Here is a 23,537-nt window from a genome sequence, read left to right as displayed (position 1 = left end):
TTATCAAAATTATTATCATTATATCATTTTATATCCATCCATCTACATGGCTAGTTAAAATATGATCGGCGTTTTGAACACACCTACATAACCACATAATATAAAATATGTCTGTGCCGTAGTTTCAGTGGTAGAGTTAAACATCACGTATTCAGCAGAGATCTATGAACACACACACAAACGCACGCACGAACACACACACGCGCGCACACGCACACAGACACACACTCCCTGTCTCTGTATAAATGTGCAGGTGCACACGGAGGAGGAAGGTCCCCATCGGAGCTGCAGGTCACATGGTGGAAACACACACGTGCGTCAGGATGAGTTGATTCCTCCTCATATGAACGAGGCAGTGGTTTCGTGTGTACGCGTGCGTGTTGTGCGTTAACCCTCGTGTGGAGTCGGTGTGTAATTGTGTGACACTCTCAGTTGCCGGTAAATCAAACTTTGCGTAAAGCTCGGATCACCCCCCCCCCCCCCCCCCTCTGAGCAGGCGCGCACACAGCGGATGCTCTTCGCAGCGCACACAGACAGTTTGCGGTGAGAGCAGCTGTCTGTCTCTCGGTCTGCCTGTCTGTGGCTGTGTCAGTGAGCCTGCGCGGCTCGATGTGCGACAGCGGCAAGAGGAGGAAGACGGGCAGACACTTCCCCCCTTGGCTGAAAGTCGGCCTGGACGGCACCGAGGTCCCGCTGAACGCCGCAGCCGGAAGCCGAGCACCCAAGTGGCGAGTCGGGGGGTGGGTGGGGGGTCTGTACGTGAAGCTCCGGGAGGTGGGCATGGACGGGAAGGGGACCCTGAAGATGTTCGCCCGGAAGAAGCGGGAGCTCATCAAGACGCCGTCCATCTCGAAGAAGAGCCGAGCCGGAAGCCCCGGGCGCCAGAGCAGCGCACAGTCAGTGAGTAGCATCACCTGTGTGTGTGTGTGTGTGTGTGAGAGAGAGAGATTGTGTGTGTGTGTGTGTGTGTGTTTGTGTCAGTTGGAGAGGACAGGGCTCCTGACCACGGGTGATGGTGTGTTGTTACAAACTCTACTTCCACCAGATATAAATACTCTTTGGTGAAGTTAGGTCTGCTGGGTCTGGTGTGATCAGGGTGAGATACTCAGCTCCTCTGTGTGAAACCTCATGATGCTGCACAGCCCGAGTTAAATATTCAGACAATTGAAAGTGTGTGTGTGTGACTGCATATAGGAAGTCCACTTTGTGTGTGTGGGTTTTTTATCGTGAATGCTCTTGCGAGATCACTCTCAAGCCGCCTGGGTGACCGAGCAGTAGTGGGGAAGGGAGCATGCTGAAGCGTGGTGGCAGAAGCAGCTACAACCCTTACTCTACGGGTCAGAGGGTTAAGAAGGGCGAGGACGGGCTGGACATCCTGCCCAACAAGCGCAGCGTATGGCTCAAGCAGGTACGTGTGAGGATGTGTCCAACGGCAAATATGCAAGGAGGCTTTTCGGATTTAGAGTGTTTGTAGGACATAGTCAGGCCCCAAAGCTGGGAGGCCTTAAATCTGCCACAACTGGAAACCAGATGCACACACCAGGCTGTAAAAAGTGACTGGTTGGTAGATAAGGTTATTTCCACCTCTGAAAATGTCTCTGTTCTTATTCCAAACAGTAAACAGCCTTTCTGTTAGTCCACGCTCTGCTCAGTTGGCCACACCCGACCACAGCTTGGAGCCAGGAAGTGTTGCTCAACGAAGCGCAGGATCTTGTGAAAGTGTGTGTGTGTGTTCACCAACAACAGCGCTGTCTGTGTGTGTGTGTGCGTGTGTTTTTAAGGCCACAACAGCGCAGAGGGGTCACACTGATGTCGTTGTGCCGCTCAGCACGTGTGTACTGGATCATGTTATCATCTTGACCTCTTTCTTCCTGTCCTCCTCCCAGCTGTCAATCCTCACGGAGCAGAGCCGGAAAGATGCAGGCGACGTCAGCCTCTCCTCTTTCTCCTCGGCCACTTCCTGCTCTTCGACCCTCACTGCAGCCTCGGCCGGCCTCCTGGACCCCTCGGGGTCGTGCCCGGGGACTCCGAGCCCTCAGCACTGTAAGCTGATGGCGATGCAAGGGATGGGCTCCCAGTCTCCGGTGTCCACCCTGAAGAGGCCCACCGCTCTGAGCAGACACGCCAGCGCCGCAGGTCTGGTTCCAACATCAGTAGAGCACAAACCTCCTCCAAGGCCCAACAGCCTTACATGTAAACCAGCTGCACTCATAGATATCACTTCCCTTAATGTCCCTTTTCATCAAGATCCATGAAATGTTCCCTGGGTCAAACAGTGATAATAAACACTGATGCTATCTTGCAGTGTTAAAGAACCAACATTTAATGCGGTCGTCCCTGACCCGTACCTGCATCCACCGAGTTCTGTGGAAATCTTTTAATGTTACAAACAAACAACCAAACCAACAAATAAGAGGACAGGGATGGAAATATAACCTGTTTGGGACAGGCCTCACACATACTCTACACAAAATATTACACACAATTTCTAATTATCTCAAATTTAGCAAGAAAATGCTCTGTTACCTTTTTTGATTTCCCGGTTCATATAAACACTAACCAGAGTTATTTCTTTTATTTTTTTTCCGGTAAATGGTTTTGTCCCAGAAATGTCCAAACAGTGAAAAATGCTCATCCCAACGTGGCGACATCTTCAGACAGGTCGATTTATTTTAGCTACACATTGAAATTCAAAGACATTTGATTTATGTGGATTTAAAACAATAAAAAACACCAATCAAAAATAAATAGTTAAAACACAGTTGTGAAGAGTTGGATGAGAGCATGGATCCCACCGTGATGCCTGTCTGTTAAATGTGAACCAGCTGTGTGCTAGCTTAGCTTAGCATAAAGACTGGAAACACAGGAAAACCTTTAGCCTGGCTCTAAGTCAACACGGTTTGTTTGTTTAATCCTCACAAATACCAGAGCATAAAACTATTGGTTTTAAGATGTAGCCACCTGGTGTGCTGCGTGTCTCCTCAGGGTTTCCATTGCAGTCATGGGTGTTCACGAAGGGCCACGGGAAAGGGGCCTTGACCCCAACTGCTCCGTCCGAGAGTCCAGAGAGCACGGCCATTGAGGTTGAGGACATCCCGGCCCTGCTGAGAGACGTGGCGCGCTTCGCTGAGGCTGTGGAGAAACTGAAGGACGTGGTGCTGGCTGAAGGTAAGAGGCCAAACTTCAACCAGCCACAGATCCACACACACATATTTACTGTCTAATCCATAGACTGTAAGATACAGATGGATGAAGGGACCACTCCTTAAAAATAGTGGTCCAGTGTAGGTCATGAAACTTGCCTCCTCCCTGTTACTGGATGGGACATGGATCAAACTAAAAAGTGAACGTACGAGACAGCGGGAGGAAGTTGAGAAGCGTCCTCTTTATTTACGGTCTTTGGTCGCACCTTTTTGAGTTTGGCTCCTGTTAGAAACCTGTTTCGACGACTCGTTATGAATTCAGTTTGAAGACAGAACAATTCTGTCTACTTTCTCTTCCCTTTTTGACTTTACACGCTGTCACTCATTGTGACAAGGACAAAGGAGGGTTTCTGTCCGCCTGCATCAGTCCTGTTCACTCACAGGTAAGGAGGCGGAGTAAGTTGGGCTGGCGGGGGGGGGGGGGGGGGGGTTGTCAGAGCAACCCTGCACAACCAATCGAACAAGTGACTGAGCTTCCTCTCTCCAAACGAAGGGTTGTGTTTCCGCTGCGCCCACAGAGTAACCGCACTCTTGTCTCCAGCAGGAAGCTAGCTGCTTGGTTACTGCAGCCTCGCAGTCCCACACTGCAGAGTAGCTCGGCTGTGACAAGCAGAACACCTGTTCTTTTCCTCCTGGAGAATCTTTGACAGAGACAGTTTGAGTCATAAGGTATTATCTCTGGTATGTCAGAGCAGATCTCGGTGGCTCCGATCGGAGGGGCCGACCTGTGTTTCGTGTCCTTCACTGTTCTGTCGTGTTCTCCGCCCAGTGACCCACCCTCTAAACAGGAAGCCATGATGGATAGTCTCTGACAGAATGGCCTCGTCCACACTTCCTCGTCTGATACACTCGCTGCATCACTGTGACCCATTGCCTCCTCCTCCTCCTTCTTCAGAGTTTGGGGCTTGTCTCCTCCCGTACTACAATCCAGAGATCTCCTTAATCTGGATCTCCGCTGTCCTTTTAGGTCCCACTTTAATTCTTTAACCTCAAACTGGTTTCATACAGAAGAGAATAAGTGTATAGAAGGTGTTAAATTGTCATCGACCAAGTAGGTGCGAAAGCAGATGTAGCATACCATCCCTTCTATTGCAAAACCTTAGAATCAACCACATGCTCTGTGGCACCATGTTCAGGTCACCGTGTTCTTTTTGTCTGCTGCTGCTTCAGCTCAGACATCCTGACACACATTTTCAGACAGAGTGTTGGAGGACCTAGCGACCGGCTGACCTCTGACCTCCTCTGTGAGCGAGCCGCCTCCATCAGAAGAAGGATGCACAGAGGACTAAATGTAACGTGTGAGGGAATGAGGATGCGGGCTGGAGCTGTGTCACTAGTGACATCAAAGCTGGAGGGCTGACACAGCCTCGACCCGACCCGTCTGACCCTCTGTCTCTATTAACAGCAGAAACGCTGACTTGGAGAGAGTTAAAGGAATAGATGCACATTAACGGAAATCTGTGTTTTGGCTTCCTTGCAGAGAGATAAGAATAACTCTACTCATCTGTACAATGAGTGTGTGTGAAGCAAGAGCTAGGATCCTCTTTAAGGAAATGGAGAAAAATCCTCCAAACTTCAACAATAAATGTATTCTTTCTTGTTGTATTTTCAACTAGTTCGTTGTCCAGAAAGTGAGAACATTAGGTGAACATTATTTGTACTTAAAGTTGTGTTAGATTAGATTTAATTTTGAGACAGCTGAACTTGAACTGAATTTAAACGCTAGAACCCTGACTCCACCACAAAGGAGCAATCCCTTAATGGTCCCAGTTCACAACTGCACAACCGTGCAGTTATGATTATTATGAATTATGATGCGACTTTTACACAAACCTCTAGAAAACCACTCGTGTGGCCTCGTAGTGTTATCAGGTTTGAATATCCTCCACTTGATGCTTGTTTCAACCACTACGTCTCCCTCCCTCTCAGGTAAAGAGAGTCAGCGGCCCGTGGCCCACGAGTGTTTGGGTGAGGTCCTGCGGGTTCTGCGTCAGGTTATAAACACCTACCCTCTGTTGAACACAGTGGAGATCCTCACTGCTGCCGGGAAGCTCATATCCAAGGTCAAAGGTCAGTTGGTGCATAAAACCCTCAAATTTGAACCCTAAATTAATAAAAACTGATAAACCAGCAGCTTTCCAGCTGTTTTTTGCAATAACACCGATCTTAGAACACAACATTGTGAGTTAATATCCCATAGTTATAATGGTGAGGTGTGTTTTCACAACTGAAACATGAACACGTGGTTGTGACTTTTCAGGTTTCCACTATGAGGCTTGTAACGAGTCCGACAAGAAGGACTTTGAAAAGGCCATTGAAACCATCGCAGTTGCTTTTAGCAGCAAGTAAGTACCTGGAACACCTTTTTTATAGTATTTCTTACTTTAGCCTGGTCATACACTTATGGTGATTACTAGACCACACACTTGTTACTGGTATAGATGCGATCTTTGCTCCAAAGTCTGTACAAGAGGGCCAGTAATTTACCTCTGTGCCTCTTTTACAGACGGAGAAGGTAATTCTTTTGTGTGTTTGTGTGTGTGCAGTAGTCTGTTGTTGGGAATGAGAGAAGTGCTGTGATGGTGACACATTTGCATGAGGCAGAGCAGAAAACAGGAAGTGGTTTTTCTTCTGCTGTGCGACACAAAACCAGAAGTCAAAGATGTTGTTCACCACCTGGCTGCTAAATGAACAGATTGTTAGACTGAGGAGATGATATCGACTGTTTGCAGGATTTTAGACGCTCAAGACTGAAATGAATGATTGAATCTTTAACTAAGAACCTATCAAAACTGTGTCTCCAATATAAATGTGAAAAATTACACTTTTTTTTTTTTTTTTTAAATAACTTGAAAGTTAAAAAGTTTACTTTGAATTTTAAAATGTGTTTCTCTTGTTTAATTGAAGTATATATTGGGCCAACAGTGAATCACATGCTTATCAGGGACCTTTCAGGGCTTGATATCCGTCATAGGAGGAAGTGAGTTGGCAGACAGTTGAAATCTGCCTGAAGTGTCTGTTTCCTCATTCTCTCTGTTTTTCTGCCAATGACCTGAAAACAACAGTTTGCTTGTTTAGCGTCTTTTGTAACAGTTGACAACCAAAGATGTCACAGTTTCACTTGAGTGGATGAGGCATTTGAAGAAGAATAGAAGTTACTGTATGTTAGAGTAAATTGATGTATAATATGAGGAGAGAAAAAGATCAAATCCGGTGGATCAAAATCAAACTTGTTTGATCACTTGGTCTTCTCAGCACCTGAAGAGTTTTTTTTTGTAGTCATCTTTTACGAACTGCCCCAATGCATGTACAGTGTCTCTGTGCTGATGTCAAAGTGTTTTCTCCTCAGTGTGTCTGAGCTGCTGATGGGAGAGGTGGACAGCAGCACACTGCTCTCCCTGCTGCCCACCGAGAAAAGCAGGGTGGGTGAACCTTCTTCACAAAGCAACTCCTCTACCAGTCTCCAAAAGAGATTTACACTCCCAGCCTTTCATGTTTGTGACAAATGAATGGTCTTTTGTGTTGTGCAGTCAATGGAGAACTTGTACAGTGCGACCGGCCAGGGAGCGGACTGTGGCCAGTTCAGGAGCGACCTGCAGGACATGGGTAGGACATCAGTCAGTCCTGTCCTCACACTGAAGCTGATCTCTGGGATACTTCTGCACATTTATGCCTCTATTCACTCTTGTTTTCTCTTTTATATACATTTCTTTTGTTATATCTAGACGTGTGTATGCTATCTTGATTCAAACTAGGGGTAAAACACAACAGGAACAAACAGTTGTCACAAAAGTAAAATATTAAACTAGAAGAGAACGCGCACACACACACTCTGATCTCCGTCACCTCAACATGTCTGATCTCTTTACATTTAAGCTCATCAATAATTTCCTGGGAAACTAGTCGGACTGTCTCCCAATATTAAAGAAATAAAAACAAAAGTCCTGGACCAGCCCTTTTGTCCAGGTCTGCGCCAAAATACAATGGGTTCTTGTGATTCATAGCACATCTTTCCAAGTTTCATAGAAACCCAATCAGTAGTTTATCGTAATTCTGCTGATAAACCAACCAACACACAGACGGGGGGGGGAACATTCCCTCCTATCTCTGTAGGTAATATAACAGCAGATGTTGGAGATGATCACCTCAGCGACAGATCTCCTCCTTCCTCATCTGCAAATGTTCTCGCACACATCATCATCCTCCTCTGACGGTCGCCACAGTAACGGTTTGTGTAGTAACCTGTGTTGTGTATTGATGTCTAGGCCGGGGGGAGGAAGTGGATGTGATCCTCCAGCGCAGTGAGGGAGGAGTGGACTCCGCTCTGCTCTATGCTAAAACCATTTCCAAGTACATGAAGGACCTGATCAACTACGTGGAGAAGAGGATTTCACTGGGTAAGTGGGAAACTCAGAATTCATTCAATCATGTCGAGGTTATTGTCATAGAAAAAGCAATTTTAAACATGTTTGACCTTTGCGGACTTGTTTTGTATTATCATAATTGTATTTAAATTTATATTTTAAAATGAATCGCTCAATTGTTGTAGCATTTTATAATTCTGCCCTTTGCAAACACGTCGCCTCAGTACCAGCTTGTGTGGTGACTATCATTGTTAACTTTGTTCTTCTATTAACAGAGACTGAGTTCTCCAAAGGCCTGCAGAGATTGTACCAGTCCTGCAAACACAGCATAACGCATGTAAGCCCGTCTCTCTCATTGATCATCTGTGATACTGAATGTTAAAAGCTAGAGTTTTAAATTTCTCATACTCTTTCTCTCTGTGTTGTGTTCGCCTCCTCCAGCCCCACATGCCGCTCTTCTCCATCTACTCTCTGGCTCTGGAGCAGGACCAGGAGCAGGGCATAGGGCTGCAGCAGGCCAACAGCACCCTGCACAACCAGACCTTCATCCAGGTAACCTCTGTCTGCTCCCGTTAATCACCCTGCAACTGTCGCTCATAACCCCCTGCTGCTGCCGCTGCGCACATGGGGTTGATCTGTCGTGGTTTGTCCTTGCAGCCTCTGCTGCAGCGGAAACAGGAGCACGAAAAGAAACGGAAGGAGATCAAGGAACACTGGATTCGAGCAAAGAGAAGACTGGTACACTCTGAAATTCTGTACATGTTAGAATGAGTAGCAGTGGACTGTTTCTTTTATCTCTCTAAGAAACAGAAAAGAGCCAAATGTGTGTGTCTGCGTTAAGATGGAGTGTGAGGCGAACCTGCGGAAGGCCAAGCAGGCCTACATGGCTCGCTGTGAGGAGTACGACAAGGCCAAGACTGCAGCCTGCCGAGCCGAGGAGGAGGGAGGAGGCTCGACGGCAAAGTCTGTGGAGAAGAAGAAACGATTGGAGGAGGAGGCTCGCAATAAGGTCTCAGCAGCTACTGTAGTTTTTGTGTTCTGTCACACATGATCTCCATATTAGATTCTTTTAAAAAGTATTTGTTCATCTACCTGCCACATTATCATGATCAACACTTTGTGCTTTAAAAAGAAAAAAACAGGAGATTGGAAGTAAACAGAAAATCAAAAGTGGTCTGTGTTTGCATGTGCAGTCAGACGAGGCGGAGGCCACCTACCGGACATGTATCGCAGACGCCACCGCTCAGCAGCTGGACCTGGAGCACTCCAAGGTCACGGTGCTGAGGCAGCTGCAGGACGTCATCAAACAGAGCGACCAGACACTCCGCTCGGTGAGAGTCATCACATAGCACACAACTGAACCGCCGGTCGTCCGTGTACATCAGAATAATATCGACTGATCTCTGCGTCCGCTCCCCCTCCAGGCGACCATCTCCTACTACCAGCTCATGCACATGCAGACTGTGGCTCTGCCCGTCCACTACCAGACCCTGTGTGAGAGCAGTAAGCTGTACGACCCAGGACAGCAGTACGCCGCCCACGTGCGAGACCTGCAGCTACCGGAACAGCCCAACGTCCACTACACATTTGAGGCCTACTCCCCGTCCAGCTCCTCGTCGCAGTAAGAGAGAGTTTAATAAGAACCAGAGTTATCCGAGTTTTCAGTCGCAACTTTAAAGGAAAAATGGCTTTGAATAAATTGACTGTTTTGTAATTCCACCTTGGTGCAGCCACGGCCATAGACTTAGGAACGACAGCTTCAACACAGAGCAGTCGAGCCACGCAGACGGTCCTGCTGCCTGCGTGGATACAGCAGCTGCTGACAAAGAGGCAGAGGCTCACCGCAAGAGTGAGTGATCCCTGCTGACGTCACTGTACCGCCGTGGTTCTAAAGATTATATCTACTATAAACAGTAGAGCCCAGCCCGTTTATTGTATGGTCGATAATATCCGCTTAATATAGAATAATATTGGCTTTTACAGATGTATTGGTGTCAGTGTTTATTTGCCATTAGACAATCATATGTTGACTTCTTTTCTGTAAAATGTCCTTTAATTTACAATTCTTTATTTTCTTAGTTCAAGTCCTAAATATTTGATTGTATTTGTGTTGTCTTTTTATTTAAAGTTATTTGTATTGAAGTTAATGGTGAAACTGTAAAATATCAAGCCTCAATTACATTCATGTGGGTTTGATATTGACATCTTTTGGAATCAATGTTTTTTCAGTATCGGCCCCGAAAACTCCATATCAGTCGGGCTCTAGTAAACGGCAGTGAAACGATGAGCGTAGCAGAAGAAATATTAAGTCAAGTTGATACTTTGTTGACACTTTATACTTCTGCTGTCACCAGGACAAGGCCACAAGTCGTGGGGCTCGACGGTGAGCGATGACAGCGTTGCAGGAGAGGGAGGCCTCGAGTCTCCCACTGCCAGCACAAGTAAGCAAGAGCTGATTCACAGCAGCACACACACAAAGATCATCTCTATTTAATGATTAGGAAGAATTTGTCTTTTTCTCAGGAGAATTCTTGTTGGAGGCAGCAGTATGTCTGAGAAATGTATTTAAAGTGTATTTTGATTGTAGGTGACATCAGTAAGATTGTTCGCACATCGTCCACTGGAACAATGTCGTCCAATGAAGACGTAGAAGACAAAGATGGGAATGTAGAGTCATTTGAAACTAGAGGTAAGACTCTCGGATTACATTTAGATTTTTTTCTATTTAACTATTCTTTTAAACTAAGAGAACATGTGGGCTATCTTTATACATGATGGGGATCTTTTCCTCCAGATATTAACGGCATGGATCCGGATGTGGTGGTGTCCACCAGACCTTTCCGAAACCTCGGCCTGTCCAAAGCAGCCCGGACCCACCGACTGAGGAAGCTGCGGACCCCCTCCAAGTGCCGCGAGTGTGACAGCTATGTTTACTTTCAGGGTGCTGAGTGCGAGGAGGTGAGTTCCTTATCACGTCTCCAGACACTCAGATTTGTGTCCTGAGAAGAACGTCAGCATGTGATTGGAGATCTCGTATTTTTATCCCTCTTTCAAGGAGCTTATGTATTCATCAGCATTTATGATTAGTTTGAAGGATAATGCAAAATATACTCAACCTATATCCAGCCTGACCCAAGAAAGAACTCCAAACCTTTTGGAGTGGATCTGGATAAATGTTCCTGGAAATACTTCTTTAAATTTCTTTAACATGGCAGATTGGGTGTGAGCCGACTGCCCTTCTAGTAAAAGTTTTGGACTTCATCTAGTCTGTGCCTTCTTCTCTGTCCTCAGTGTTTCCTGGCGTGTCACAAGCGCTGCCTGGAGACTCTGGCCATCCAGTGTGGCCACAAGAAGCTCCAGGGCCGCCTGCAGCTGTTCGGCAGGGAGTTCTCTCAGGTGGCCAGCTGTGCCAGTGACGGGATCCCCTTCATCGTCACCAAGTGCATCTCTGAGATCGAGAGACGGGCTCTCAAGATGAAGGTGAGAAACCTTTCCTCTGCCACAGGGAAGCAGCATCATGTGTCTGGTACAAACCACTGCTTCCTCCCTGCAGGGCATCTACAGGGTGAACGGGGTGAAGACTCGAGTGGAGAAACTGTGTCAGGCCTTTGAGAATGGCAAGGAGCTGGTGGAGCTGTCCCAGTGTTCACCACACGACATCAGCAACGTGCTCAAGCTTTACCTCCGACAGGTAAACACACATGAAAGTACACTTGGGCATATTTAGGGCCCGAGCACCAACAGTGAGAGGCCCTATTGAAATTGAAAGGATTATTATTATTCAGGCAATAGAATGTGCTTTTTGAGGGCTTCAACGTGCTCAAAAAGTTGTAAAAGTTTGCAGTAAATTAGAAAGTGGTGAAAATGTACGTATTCTGAAGTATTCGGAAATGGGCGTGGCAAAATGGCTCATCAGCGCCACCTGGAACGCAGCCCCTAGGTTTCCGCATAACACACAGGTGTATCATGACTAATCATAGAAAAAAGCCTCAAGGAGCAACAGGAAGCCCGCCATTTTGGATTTAGAGGCCATTTTTGCCATATTCCACATTTTTACTTTGATGTACTTGTCGTAGAGCTTTCATCAGATCAACTTACAATTTAGATGAGTGTCATCACAACAAGATGGAGAGTTAAAGTTATCAAAATCCTCACTCACCCTCTACTTGTTTAAGTAGCTTCTGGCTTGGTTTTCTTTTTTCTAAAGTTAAAAATTATATTGTACACTCAATGGACAAAAGTATTGGGACACACCACTTAGTCATGGAATTCAGGTGTTTCATTCAGTCCCATTGTAATTGGTTGGACTGACCCCTTGTTCCAGTGAAGGGAAATCTTAAAGCTTCACCTTAACAATACAATTCTATGCTTCCAACTTTGTGGGAACAGTTTGGGGACGGCCCTTTTCTGTTGCAGCCCCAGTGCACAAAGCAAGGTCCATAAAGACCTGGTTGGATGTGGAAGAACTTGACTGGTCCGTACAAAGATTCCCACAGACTGTTTTATCTACAAATGCCATATTAATGCCTATGGATTAAGAATGGGATGTCGTAAAAGCTCCTATAGGTGATCCAATACCTTTCTCCATATAGTCCATCTGTAGTTTGGTGTTTTATTAATGGCGTTCATTGGACAAGTGTGATTCTTTCAAAGCAACCCATTACAAATGGATAAATAAGTTAACAATAAAGTATGCTACATTTAAAAGAAATCCAACTTTTGATCAAGATGTCACAGAATTGTTCTTTTTTTTACTTCTGAAATGAGATGCCCAATCTCTCAAACCCAAACCAAAATATAACTGTCAAACTAAACAGACGGGACAGATTCAATTTCAAAATTTAGGCTAAATGAGAGGCTCTTTGTGGACTTTGGTCATTCGCCAAAGTCGCAATAAAATAATTTACTACATGCTACCTATGTACATCATATATACACATGATTATAAATTCCTGTGAACACAGTTTAATTTATATTCATGCCTAGTCACATACAGTATATATAAACCTTTTTTTTCTTCCCATTAATCATTTTACTCCTGTGAAATGTAAAGTACTGATGTGTTTTAACTGTGTTTCACTGTTGATAAAATGTGTGTTCACACCAAGCTCCACCCCAACACCCTGTCTGTTTCCTTTTGTCTTTCACCTCCAGCTACCTGAGCCCATCATGCTGTTCCGCCTCTACAACAGCCTGATGGGTTTGGCCAAAGAGAGTCTGCAGAGTGATGGTGAGCCACCTGAAAGAGAGGAGGCCGAGCCGAGCAGTGTTAACTCAGCAGGGGGTCGGGGGCCCGAGCTGGTGGATCGGGGACCTGACACTGATCCAGACATACTGGTTCTGGTGGACAAGCTGAAGGAGCTTCTAAAGGAGCTGCCCAAGGCTAACATCGCTACACTGCGATACATCATCCGCCACCTCAGAAGGTCTGTTATTACACCCCTTCTAGTGAAGAAAGACTTTATTTTTATTTATTTTGTAATGACTGATAAGAGTGATTAGGTATATAAATGTTTTGATCATTCCCCTAACTTCCGACTCCCAGGATCGCAGAGCTGGAGGAAGATAACAAGATGAGTCCCAGTAACCTGGGGATCGTGTTTGGCCCCTCCCTGATGCGGCCCCGTCCGACCGGCGCCACAATATCCCTGTCGTCTCTGGTTGATTACCCCCATCAGGCCCGCATCGTAGAAGCCCTCATCGTCTTCTATTCATCCATCTTCCACTCCAAAACCTCTCCGTCCCAAAAGAACAATCGCTCTGACTCCACCGCCACTCAGCAGGTACACATCTCTGTGTAATTAGGGTTGATATTAATCTCCTAAGGTTGTTTTTTTACAGCAGACGGCGTGTTAACGTATTTTAATCAGCAAATTCATGAAGTATATTTTTGAACATCAGGAATGCCGGGAGGAAACTTCATTACATTCATTACATGGCTGCATTCGGAAAATGTCCGATTATTTGGGTTTCCTAATCTCTGTCCCTTGACCGCGATGCAAAATGTCATGAGGTCAAGGAAAGAGGTGCAGGAGAATCTGTAAGCAGTTAGAAAAGGAGAACCAGTGTGATGACAAAATGCAACTCCACTTCCCCTCAGCATTAAACCAACTTAATTTATAACAGGAGACACTTGGACTGCACGGTACTGCGATATCAGGAGCTCAGACAAATATGTGAAGATATACATCAGTTCTGGATTGTGTCAGGAGAATATAAGGGATGCTCTGTTTGGGTTTTTTTATATTTACATGGGTGTGTTCCAGTGCAACAACGAGGTTGTGTCACTTTAAATTTGCCTACCTTTCAGAAAAGAGATAAGTTTGAAAGCAATGAAAATCCTCATGTAAATTACTAAATAAATTGGAATGCTCTAACACACCTTAACTTTCACTAAGTATTAGACTGATAGTCAACTGTCACCTTTTTTGACTACAACTTAAATGTTCACATGCTAATTCAATTACAAACAGACGACAAAGGTTCAAAGATATCATCTTCAGAACAGTGAGCTTATTTTGCGAATGTCCGTTTGTGACAGGTAAGAGGAAATGAGCAGTCGTAAATCTTTATATTCATTACCAAAACCTGCCATGATGGCATTTGCATTTTTATGAAAACAAACACTTCTCTTGTTAATGCAATCTGTGACCTGCCTCCTTTTGGATCAGGATGTTGTTGCCAATGAGGAGATGGTGAGTCCTGGTGATGGAGAGGAGGATGGAGGCACAGAGAGTAAACCAGACTCTGACAAGACGGAGGAGGGATGTGGTAAGTTGTTATAAAGGTTAACCACGCAGAATACGTTGTAAATTAAAGCACTTCCTCTTGTAGTTCCTGCTGAGTTAAAAAAAAAACTATAGGCATGTCTTTGACCTGAGTGTTAAAAAGCAATTTCCTCTTTATCCCCATTCATTCAGAGAGTTCTCTGGGCTCATTGGGATCCAGTGAGCAGCTCCCCGACTCTGACTTTGAGCCGGATGAAAGCGAGCAGAGGCCCGCACACCGTCCCTGCCTGGTGAAGCAGGAGAGCGAGGTGAGCGTGGACGACGACCAGCTGAGCTACAGGGACAGCCTGGACCTGTCCAGCCAGTCTGCAACCCACACCGACCCAGAGCAGGAAGAGGATCAAGACCCAGAAATCCCAGCAGCTAGAGAGCCCCCTGCTCTGCCAGAGAGCGGGCCCCCTGATGAAGAAACCGGGGCGGAGCAGACCCTGAGCGCATCGCTGGCCGAGCAGACCCTGAGCGCATCGCTGGCCGAGCTCAATGTGAATCAGTCCAACAACAACAACTACCCATATTCCCCTATTTTAAGCATGTCAGGGCTTAGGCTGGGACGTCTGTGTGGAAAGAAATTACCCTTAACTAGGAACAGGGACAGTAGCCCGGAGTTTGTCTGACAGTGTACAATCTGATAAGGTCCAGTGACATGAATCTGGTTTATGCTTTAAAATCCAGGGAAACTTAAAACTGAGAGGATTCTTTTATAGTGAACATCAAATTTCATTTTAACCTGTGCAGATGCTTTTTGTAGCTGTACCGTTTATGCTCTGCACGCTTACTGCTGTTTGAAGCAATTGCCCCTGTCATTTCAAGAGTTTTGTCTCAAATGATTTTAAAATGTCTTCTATTTTTAAGTGTTCTCCTCATTGCTTTAACAATACTGAGAAATGTGAGATGAGTCATTTCAGAATGTGTACAATGCAGATTTTTTTTTTAAAGTAAATTCTCTTTCAAGTGCTGCAGGTTCCTTTTCAGCACTATATAAAAAATAAATAAATAAATGTAATAGTTTCTTATAAATGTTGCCTGTATTACCTTTATGGCTGTTTGGTCTATTTTAATAAAAATCTAATTTTACATTTGTCCTTGTTGTTCCATGTTTGATATTGTTTTGACAGAGAAATGTTTGCCAAACATGACCATGAAGAAAATGGACGAGTTAATAAAGAGTAACTACCAGTGACAGAATATTTGCTTCCTGGTGAGGGAACAGTTTACCACAGTGGGTGGTAACTCTGATACCGGACACTGGGGAGAATATGCAGCCAGTTCTAAAAGCTTCAGCCTACAGGAGCTAAGGTATGCCTTTTAAATGGAGAAAGAAGGTAGGTCTTTAAAACCATTAGTCTGATGTAGATAGGTTTTTGTGATGAGATTATGTGGAGTAAGTTATAACAATATTTCAAGTTTTAATTCTTTATTTTACAAAATATTTCAATTGAACAAAACCGGTCAAAAAAAGCAGAAGGATAATTTGTATAACCTCTTCAATTTCCTTCACGGGTCCTAAATGTTGATGCAGGAGAACACCTGAAAGATAAAACAGACTGTCAAGCAACTACATCCTCGGACACAAACACGTTAACTTGACTAAAGATGAAATTAACAGACTATTTGATTCATTGATATCACTCACTTTCTGAGGCAGATGTATCTGTGAGGCTAATAATACAAGTTTAATTCCACCGATGACCGTCTCACCCTTAGTATTACTTTATTCCATACCTGTGTGTCACTGGACCAGTCTGTATGTGATGTACCTCCCAGCTGTTTCACTCGGTCGGATGATCTTTACTACCTGAATGAGTTAAAGGAAAATAAAGCAGGATTTTAGTTTGGACTCTAACACAATCCACGTCATTGAATTGCTGTGACGACAATTCACTTTGACCACAGTTTATGAAAGTTGTCTGTTTTGAATACTGGCCCACGTATTCATACAATGGTAGCTTGTCCAGTTAAATAGATGTCTTACGTTCAGAAGGTGTCTATATCAGCAATAACACTTCGAACTAGATACAGGTCTGAAACGTTTCAGTGATCACAAGCCCTTATTCAAAAGAGGTCTATTGAATGCATAGAAAAGATTAAGTGCACAACATTAAGCAGCCATGTGTGGGTGATTTTTTTTTCCATACATTATGTCAATTTAGAGAGTATCGAGATTTTTTACCTGTCCACGTTTTAAGCCAAAGTAGCGAGCGACAGGGTCTCCAGCCTGGATCCTCGGCAACTGACTCTCTTTTAATTTGCTGAAGTAAAAAGGTTAAGGAAGGACAACAAATACATAATCTCTCGAGCAGCTGAGTATTACGGGAACACTGCATACATTGGTCTTTACATAACTGCAGTCTTAAAGGATACTATCTCCCCAGAATGTCAGACACTTCCTCTTTTGTCATGACTATGTGCTCTGGAACAAGCTGAAGGAAAAATAAATCATACATCAAACACAAACATGTACACATGAGCCACAGTCAAATGAGATAAAATCTTTAAATATACTGTTGATCGGCAGATACAGTGGACTCAGCAGTGTGTTGTTTACCTCATGCTCTGTGATGTTGATAAGCAGCTCTTGTTGAAGGAACTGCTCCAATATGTATTTGGGCGCCATGTCGACTAGAGACTGAAAGAAAACATTACCATGTATAATTGGGCCAAACGAGAGACTTGTTTCTGTTCATTACCAAATGTTTTATGTTAGCAATACTTTCAGTTGTTGTTTACCTGTTTGGCTGAGGGTGTCATGCCCATCTGCACAACAATGATGGCTCGTGTGATGTTCTCTTCCTGCATCCTCTGACAGTACATCTTTATCGTCTTGATTCCCACCTTGGGCTCCTCTGAAGAATAATTAATTCCATATTATCAAAAAGATGCATTCAAAACCACCACAATGTCAAGTTTCAACAGTTTTACCCAGAAATGAATAATTTACTTGTCTCATCTTTGGTTAAGTGACTATTTGTGTGTTTCTATGCGGCAACATTGACCAGTCACTAACAAAGGGTGTGAACCTACCAGGAAAGAAAACAAACATCTGGTCGGTGGGGTCGTCGTTGTGAGCCACCAGCACGGTGAGGTCTGTGCGTCTGGGGCGACCCTCGCTGGGTTTGTCTCCAAACTGACTCTTGAACTCATCCAGCGTCTGGTCCAACTCGTCCTGTGTCACCAGGTAGCCTCGGTCATGGCACAGCTGAGGACACGGGGGCGAAGCCATGTAGACAGTGAGTGAGGAAATAGCCACAGATCAAAGCTCCCTACAGACTAGCTTCTTTCTCCAGGGTGTAACCCACATTTAACCAATATGCAATATAAAATGGGCTTTTAATTCTAAATAAGGTTGATGTACGATCTATAGATAAGGTTTCAATTCTTCATCCTGGCGAATAACATTTGTGTTGGTTCGCATGCCGCGAGTGGAACTTCCTGAAACGAGTTGTTGTTGTTGTTGTTTTACTCTCACTCTCGGTCAGTTGCTCCGAAGTCACACACGAAAACACTACATACACAAATGGTGGGTCAGTAAACAGGATGCAAACTACATAATGATGACGATCAAATAAAAAAAACCTCTAATGCCCATCGTTACACAGCGGAACAGCTTCACTAGCTATGCTAAGCTAACAAGCTAAAAGAAAACATTCAAACGCAACGCACCTGCATGATGGTTTTACGAATCTTCCACAGCCTGTACGTTTCCTCTTCGTCATCCATATCGTTGGACTTCTTTTATATTTGATCAAAATGTATATTTTGTTTAGTTTATCACTGAACTGCAGCGGATGAAGCGACGCACGTTTTTGTTAACGACGCAGCTTGATGACGTAGTGGTAACTCAGAGCAGTATGGATGCAGTGTGATAAAAAATATATAATAATAACAGTAACAACAATAATTATGATAAGAACCATGAATATTACAATAATAACAACACAAAAATAGATAACTATAATAAAATAAATAACAATAATATGAATACATTTACGTTGTTTCCGCCCACCCAGTGCTTCTGCCGCATTCATTACACCTCGGAGCTCGGCATTTCAGAATGACGTCAGGAGAAAAACGAGTTAATTGCGTTCCAGTTGCACAGGAACAATGTTTACGTCCTCCAATTCACAATTACGCATAAGCATTAATTAACGGATAGCAACTCCGGAGTAACACGTCAATAAACAGTAATTGGACAGTACTATGTGTACGACAAATGTACTGACAGAAGTGCTACTAAACAGTACAAACTACAGCTTTCACTACTTGTTGATACACAAAGAAGCCATCTTAAATTTGACAGTCTGGGGTGGGGACGTTCCTCCGACTATCGGACTCGAAAAATTTAGGACTCCAACTGTAACTTCCGACTCGGAGAGTGATAATTCAGAGCTCCGAGGTGTAATTGAACGCGCCATCATTTCTAACAGACTGGTGGGCGGAGTCCGCAGCGACAACATGGCCGTGTGTGATTCTTAATATGCAGTCGATGGTCTGCAGTAAAATGAGGCCGATCAATGTGTTGATGATACTCGGGGCTGTGACGAGCAGCGGGGCGATCCTCGCGACGGTACTGTTCTTTGTCTTGTCCACAACGGTAACGTGCGCGTGCTGCTACGATTTCTATTACTCATAACTATGTGTGCGTGTGTGTAACATGCTCTCATCGACAGGTGTACCCGCAGCTGATTTTCATTCATAACTCCTTGACATTAATAAAAGGTCATACGATTTACTTTTGCTCCTCGTGCGTAACACATCTGACCACCGACTGTTTCTTAAAGACACATTTCATCAACATGTCCGATCTTCTAGTCTGTGGACGCACTTTAATAAACTCTGTATTTACAGGTAGTTTGTACCTGAACATCACTTAAGGTTCTCCGAATATATTGGTATTTCTTGACGTCTAATGTGTGTTAGACAGTTACAGTATCCGCTTCCTGTCAGCTGTGGTCAGCTGATCAGCTTTATCTTTGAGAAACCCCCCCGCACTAGGACTCAGTGTTTATCTCTGAAAATGTAGCTGACCAGGAGAAGACAGCCGGAGCAGAAACCGCTGAAGTGACGTGCATGTCAGTACCGGACTTAATGCACTTATTTATCAGTTACGTATTTAATTAGATTTATTTTGACCGATTTTTAATTTATTACAGATTTATCTAATAGCTGTATTTTTTTTACAATTTTTTTGCTTTTGACTCGCAGTAAATGCTGTATGTAAATAATTAATTATTTTTGAAATATATATATTTTTTTCATTGGGACTTGTATGTAATGAGGGCTGGACGATTTGCGCAAAATTATGTCAGGGATGAATGCAGATATTCAGTCGATTATCAAAAATGGGTGATGATTTCACATTATTATTATTTCTTTTAAGTTTGATTGACTTTTGCTCCGGAGTGAAGGATCTGGTTTTTCCTTTCTTTATGAGCAGAGATCAAAACACTTTATAAACAGCTAAACATTTAACAAGTCAGAGGATGATCGATTGCATGTTAAACCTCCTCACATTTCTTGTACAATGCATAAACATTATATAGCTATACATTGGACTTTTGTCATATTGCTGTTGATGACAAATATATTACATTAATTATCAATATTGTTTTTTTACCCTATTTGTAACCATGTATTAATGTAAAGCTGTGAAACATGAGTTCTATGATTTGTCAAAGTATGTTGAAATAATAAACCAGATCAATGTGATGATGTCAGTAACACTGGGTCTGCCAGTTCAACTGTTATCTGTTATTTAACAATGGGTTCTGGAACAAACAGTTTTTGAACCCTAAGCCTTTCCGAACGGATTCAAACACAGACTCTATTGTTTTCCAAGATTATGTTATTTGTTAGAATAAACAGGAGGTTTTAGTTCCTATATCAGGGTGAGACTTAGGAGGTTACGTGTCCTGCAATTTAATGCCAATTCACTGATGTAACCCCTTTGTTTTTCCTGCTGATATTAAGCCCCTTATATAATATGTCATGCGCATTTCCTCAGACTATTGCTCTTTGCCCCGGCCACATGGAGCTCGACCTCTAGTGGCCCAATTCCCTGCTTTTATAAGGGATTATGAGAGTGTTGTGACCTTCGGACCTCACAAGCATTTCTGATGTGCTCTATAAAGAGCGACCTGTTGGAGCCAATCAAGTCTGTTAATAAACAAACGCTCCCTTTACATGAGCACGGCGGAGCGAGTGCTCTCTTTCAGTTCTTGGATTGCGGTTGAACAGTGAGGGTGTAGCTGATTAGTTTAGAGATTGGACCTGCATCGGCCCTCAGAGGACCTCACTAAGGGGCAGTCATGCGTCTGATAGGGTCCACTGTCTTTCTCTCTGTCCTGCTGCAGGTTATGGTAAGAAACATTTGGATGGAAATACTTTTTTAAAGATAATAATTGTGCCCCAATGGCTGGGACACAGAATGTCTTGTTATCGTGTGTGAATGGTGCCACATTCATTCTTTTAAACGACACCTGATTGTGCACTTTAGAAGTAAGCTCCCATCACTCATCGGTTTTTGTTGTCCCTCTTTCTTCCTGACAGTCTGCCCCGACAGAGGACTGGCAGACGGCCACGTCTATTTACGACTTCTCAGCGACAGATATTGACGGCAATGTGATCTCCCTGGAGAAGTACAGGTAAATCTTTCTATGATCTTGTTTCTCCCTAAATTAGCTGCAGCATCGTACCACGAGTCCAACTTCACTAAAACATGATGTATAATGTGTGATTTTGTATTTTCAGGGGGGATGTTGTCATCATCACCAACTTTGCCTCTAAATGAGGCAAAACCCCAGTGAACTACTCCCAGTTTACGCAGATGTACACCACGTACTCTGGGAGAGGTTTACGCATCCTTGCCTTCCCCTCTAACCAGTTTGGGAACCAGGTACTCAAACACATGAGTGGTTTATTAAAGCTGCATGATACATGAAAAATTTGCACAGTGTAAATGACATAATCATATTAGAAAATCATCTACTTTACAGCTTATGTTTTACTGGTGAAGATGGAAAAGCATTTCATATTATCAAATTTTTATGGTTTTTATACTGTAGTAAATCAAAACAAATGTTTTTTTTTTCCACATTGGTTTAGTAGTGTCTTATTTCGAAATGGTATAATTGAATATACTGTAAATCCACAAGAATTAATTGGCTATCATCTCCTTTAGTAATTTGATTTCTTCTTTGTTGTACTTTGAAGGAGCCTGGCAGTGATTCTCAGATCAAACAGTTTGCTGAATCTTATCACGCTAACTTTGACATGTTCAGTAAGATCGATGTGAACGGAGACAGCGCTCACCCTCTGTGGAAGTGGCTGAAGAATCAGCCCAATGGGAGGGGCTTCATGGGAAAGTAAGTGGTGAACATAAGAGTAACACTGGGACAAAAAGACACACTTATCTTATTGTGAGAAAGGTGTGACGACAAGTTACATCTGGTATAATGATATGAAACCTGCAAGTATGTCTCTGAGTGGATTCAAGTGTTCGCTCTGTGATTATTAACACACGTTTTTTTTTTCATTCTTGCAGTAGCATCAAGTGGAATTTCACCAAGGTAAATTTTAATATAAGATATTTATTAATATTTCAAATATTTAGATATCACCAAGGTTGATAAATAATGAATCGTCTATGCTGGTTATTTTGTGCACCAGAGCCCTGTCTCTACTATAGCCTACCATATTTAAGATGTACAAGATAATGTTTGAAATAAACCAAGAAATTCTTATAATGAATTATCTACTTCTAAAAATATTACTAATACATTTTTGGTTTTCCTTGTTTTCTTCCTCTCTAGTTTTTGATCAATAGAGAGGGGCAGGTGGTGAAGAGATACGGACCCCTGGATGATCCAAGTGTATGTACAAATATTTTTTACATTAATAAAATGTATTTATAGTTTATATTTTGATTGTTGTATATCCTTTTTTTATATTTATTTCCTATTTGGCCTTTATATAATTTGCCTTCAGAGGTACACTTACATCAGAAGGCGCTAAGAGCTTTACTGTGTTAATATAAACTGCCCAAATACAGTGTAATAGTGTGTACAGATGAATGAGTTAAAATAAAAGGGATCAATTAATAAACAAAAGCCAAGATGGAGACAGGATCTCCTTTAAAGATCTAGGGTCCAGGATTCAGGATTAACTATCATCAGGAATTGAATATAATCGTGATCTATATTTTCACACGAAAATAAGAATAGTTTTCTTGGTTTAATCATATCTACATCTGGAGCAGGTCCTCTTTCACATAGTCCGCCATGTTGCACCGCCATGTTCCTACAGTACTCAGAATGGACAAACCAAACACTGGCTCAAGAGAGAGCACCTTTCGCGTTTTTATGTTTCCTGAATGCTACTGCAGGTTCTCCCACAAACCTTAAGAAGGGATTTCAGTTGGTTGCAGTCTGTGACTACACCACTAGATGTCACTAAATGCCCCTTAACATGGATTTGCTGTTTAGGATAAATTGTTATTATCTTGCAACATAAGTCACCAACACATAAGTTAAGCATGTGTCTGCTAACGGATCACATATGTGTGTTGTCATGTCTCTCATGGACATGTAATTGATGCCAACTCTTTAATGTGCTTTCTTTCTAGGTGGTGGAGAAGGATCTTCCCCAATACCTTTAAACCCCTGATGAAGGACTGATACCTCACTCACTGATACTCCATCCACTTTGTCTTTCCATCCTCCTTCTCTGCCTCTCCAGCATCAGTGAATATAGTTCGGATCTACCCCAGACCAGTGACGGTCTGTTCACAAACCCGCGTGGCGGACAGAGCAGACCTGATGAAAAATGGTGTACAAACATTCTGGGAGAATTTCAAAGCTTATATTCATAAGTTTGTCTGGAGAGAAGGAGAAATCATCCCGTAACCCATCATAGTGGAGTCATATCTGACCTTGTTTTCATAATAAACTGCTCAAAAATGTTGACCAAATTATATTTTGTCTGTCAGTAAATTATTTGTATTTTTTAAGTATAAATATTTATGATTTTTTTTAGAACATTTGGTATACTTGTGGACAAAGTGTTCATTGTATATAATAGTCTTAAATGTGACTAAAAATCCAAAAGCCCGAACAGTTTACAATTTCTTTAAAAGATTCAAGCAGAGTATTAATAAGCTTCCGTATTCTATTATGAATGTGCAGTGC

The 23,537-nt window shown here is 43.2% G+C and overlaps 3 protein-coding genes across 8 annotated transcripts; 2 read left to right on the top strand and 1 right to left on the bottom strand.

The window, feature by feature from the left end:
* The first annotated feature begins 530 nt into the window (after positions 1-530).
* arhgap45b (Rho GTPase activating protein 45b) lies at positions 531-15,429 on the top strand. Of its 3 annotated transcripts, none has more exons than XM_053430310.1 (24): positions 531-900; positions 1,887-2,136; positions 2,986-3,168; positions 5,133-5,273; positions 5,464-5,548; positions 6,553-6,625; positions 6,734-6,809; positions 7,469-7,600; positions 7,843-7,904; positions 8,009-8,119; positions 8,225-8,305; positions 8,409-8,576; positions 8,761-8,898; positions 8,992-9,188; positions 9,298-9,416; positions 9,922-10,008; positions 10,155-10,256; positions 10,362-10,525; positions 10,859-11,047; positions 11,121-11,258; positions 12,722-12,993; positions 13,113-13,350; positions 14,239-14,338; positions 14,488-15,429. In XM_053430310.1, the coding sequence occupies exons 1-24, from the start codon at positions 610-612 to the stop codon at positions 14,967-14,969; spliced, it is 3,879 nt and encodes a 1,292-aa protein (XP_053286285.1). In that variant the 5' UTR covers positions 531-609; the 3' UTR covers positions 14,970-15,429. The 3 variants fall into 3 exon arrangements, with proteins under 3 accessions (XP_053286285.1, XP_053286286.1, XP_053286287.1); XM_053430311.1 differs by lacking the exon at positions 531-900 and adding an exon at positions 923-1,408; XM_053430312.1 differs by lacking the exon at positions 531-900 and adding an exon at positions 924-1,096.
* Positions 15,430-15,551: 122 nt separating this feature from the next.
* gpx4a (glutathione peroxidase 4a) lies at positions 15,552-23,323 on the top strand. Of its 4 annotated transcripts, none has more exons than XM_053430948.1 (7): positions 15,552-15,677; positions 20,902-20,996; positions 21,103-21,247; positions 21,565-21,716; positions 21,896-21,920; positions 22,164-22,223; positions 22,976-23,323. In XM_053430948.1, the coding sequence occupies exons 1-7, from the start codon at positions 15,654-15,656 to the stop codon at positions 23,006-23,008; spliced, it is 534 nt and encodes a 177-aa protein (XP_053286923.1). In that variant the 5' UTR covers positions 15,552-15,653; the 3' UTR covers positions 23,009-23,323. The 4 variants fall into 4 exon arrangements, with proteins under 4 accessions (XP_053286923.1, XP_053286920.1, XP_053286921.1 ...); XM_053430945.1 differs by lacking the exon at positions 15,552-15,677 and adding an exon at positions 18,760-18,946; XM_053430946.1 differs by lacking the exon at positions 15,552-15,677 and adding an exon at positions 18,761-18,919.
* On the bottom strand, positions 15,753-18,202 carry polr2eb (RNA polymerase II, I and III subunit E, b). Its single transcript, XM_053430944.1, has 8 exons — positions 18,016-18,202; positions 17,377-17,551; positions 17,083-17,198; positions 16,901-16,981; positions 16,717-16,775; positions 16,526-16,604; positions 16,078-16,150; positions 15,753-15,882 (listed from the first exon to the last, which is right to left on the bottom strand). The coding sequence occupies exons 1-7, from the start codon at positions 18,070-18,072 to the stop codon at positions 16,085-16,087; spliced, it is 633 nt and encodes a 210-aa protein (XP_053286919.1). The 5' UTR covers positions 18,073-18,202; the 3' UTR covers positions 15,753-15,882; positions 16,078-16,084.
* Positions 23,324-23,537: the final 214 nt, after the last annotated feature.

This window comes from Pleuronectes platessa, chromosome 9, assembly GCF_947347685.1.
Source record: "Pleuronectes platessa chromosome 9, fPlePla1.1, whole genome shotgun sequence".
NCBI classification, from domain to species: domain Eukaryota; kingdom Metazoa; phylum Chordata; class Actinopteri; order Pleuronectiformes; family Pleuronectidae; genus Pleuronectes; species Pleuronectes platessa.
The sequence above is the reverse complement of the archived record's forward strand: the minus strand, read 5'-3'. Positions and strand labels throughout refer to the sequence as shown.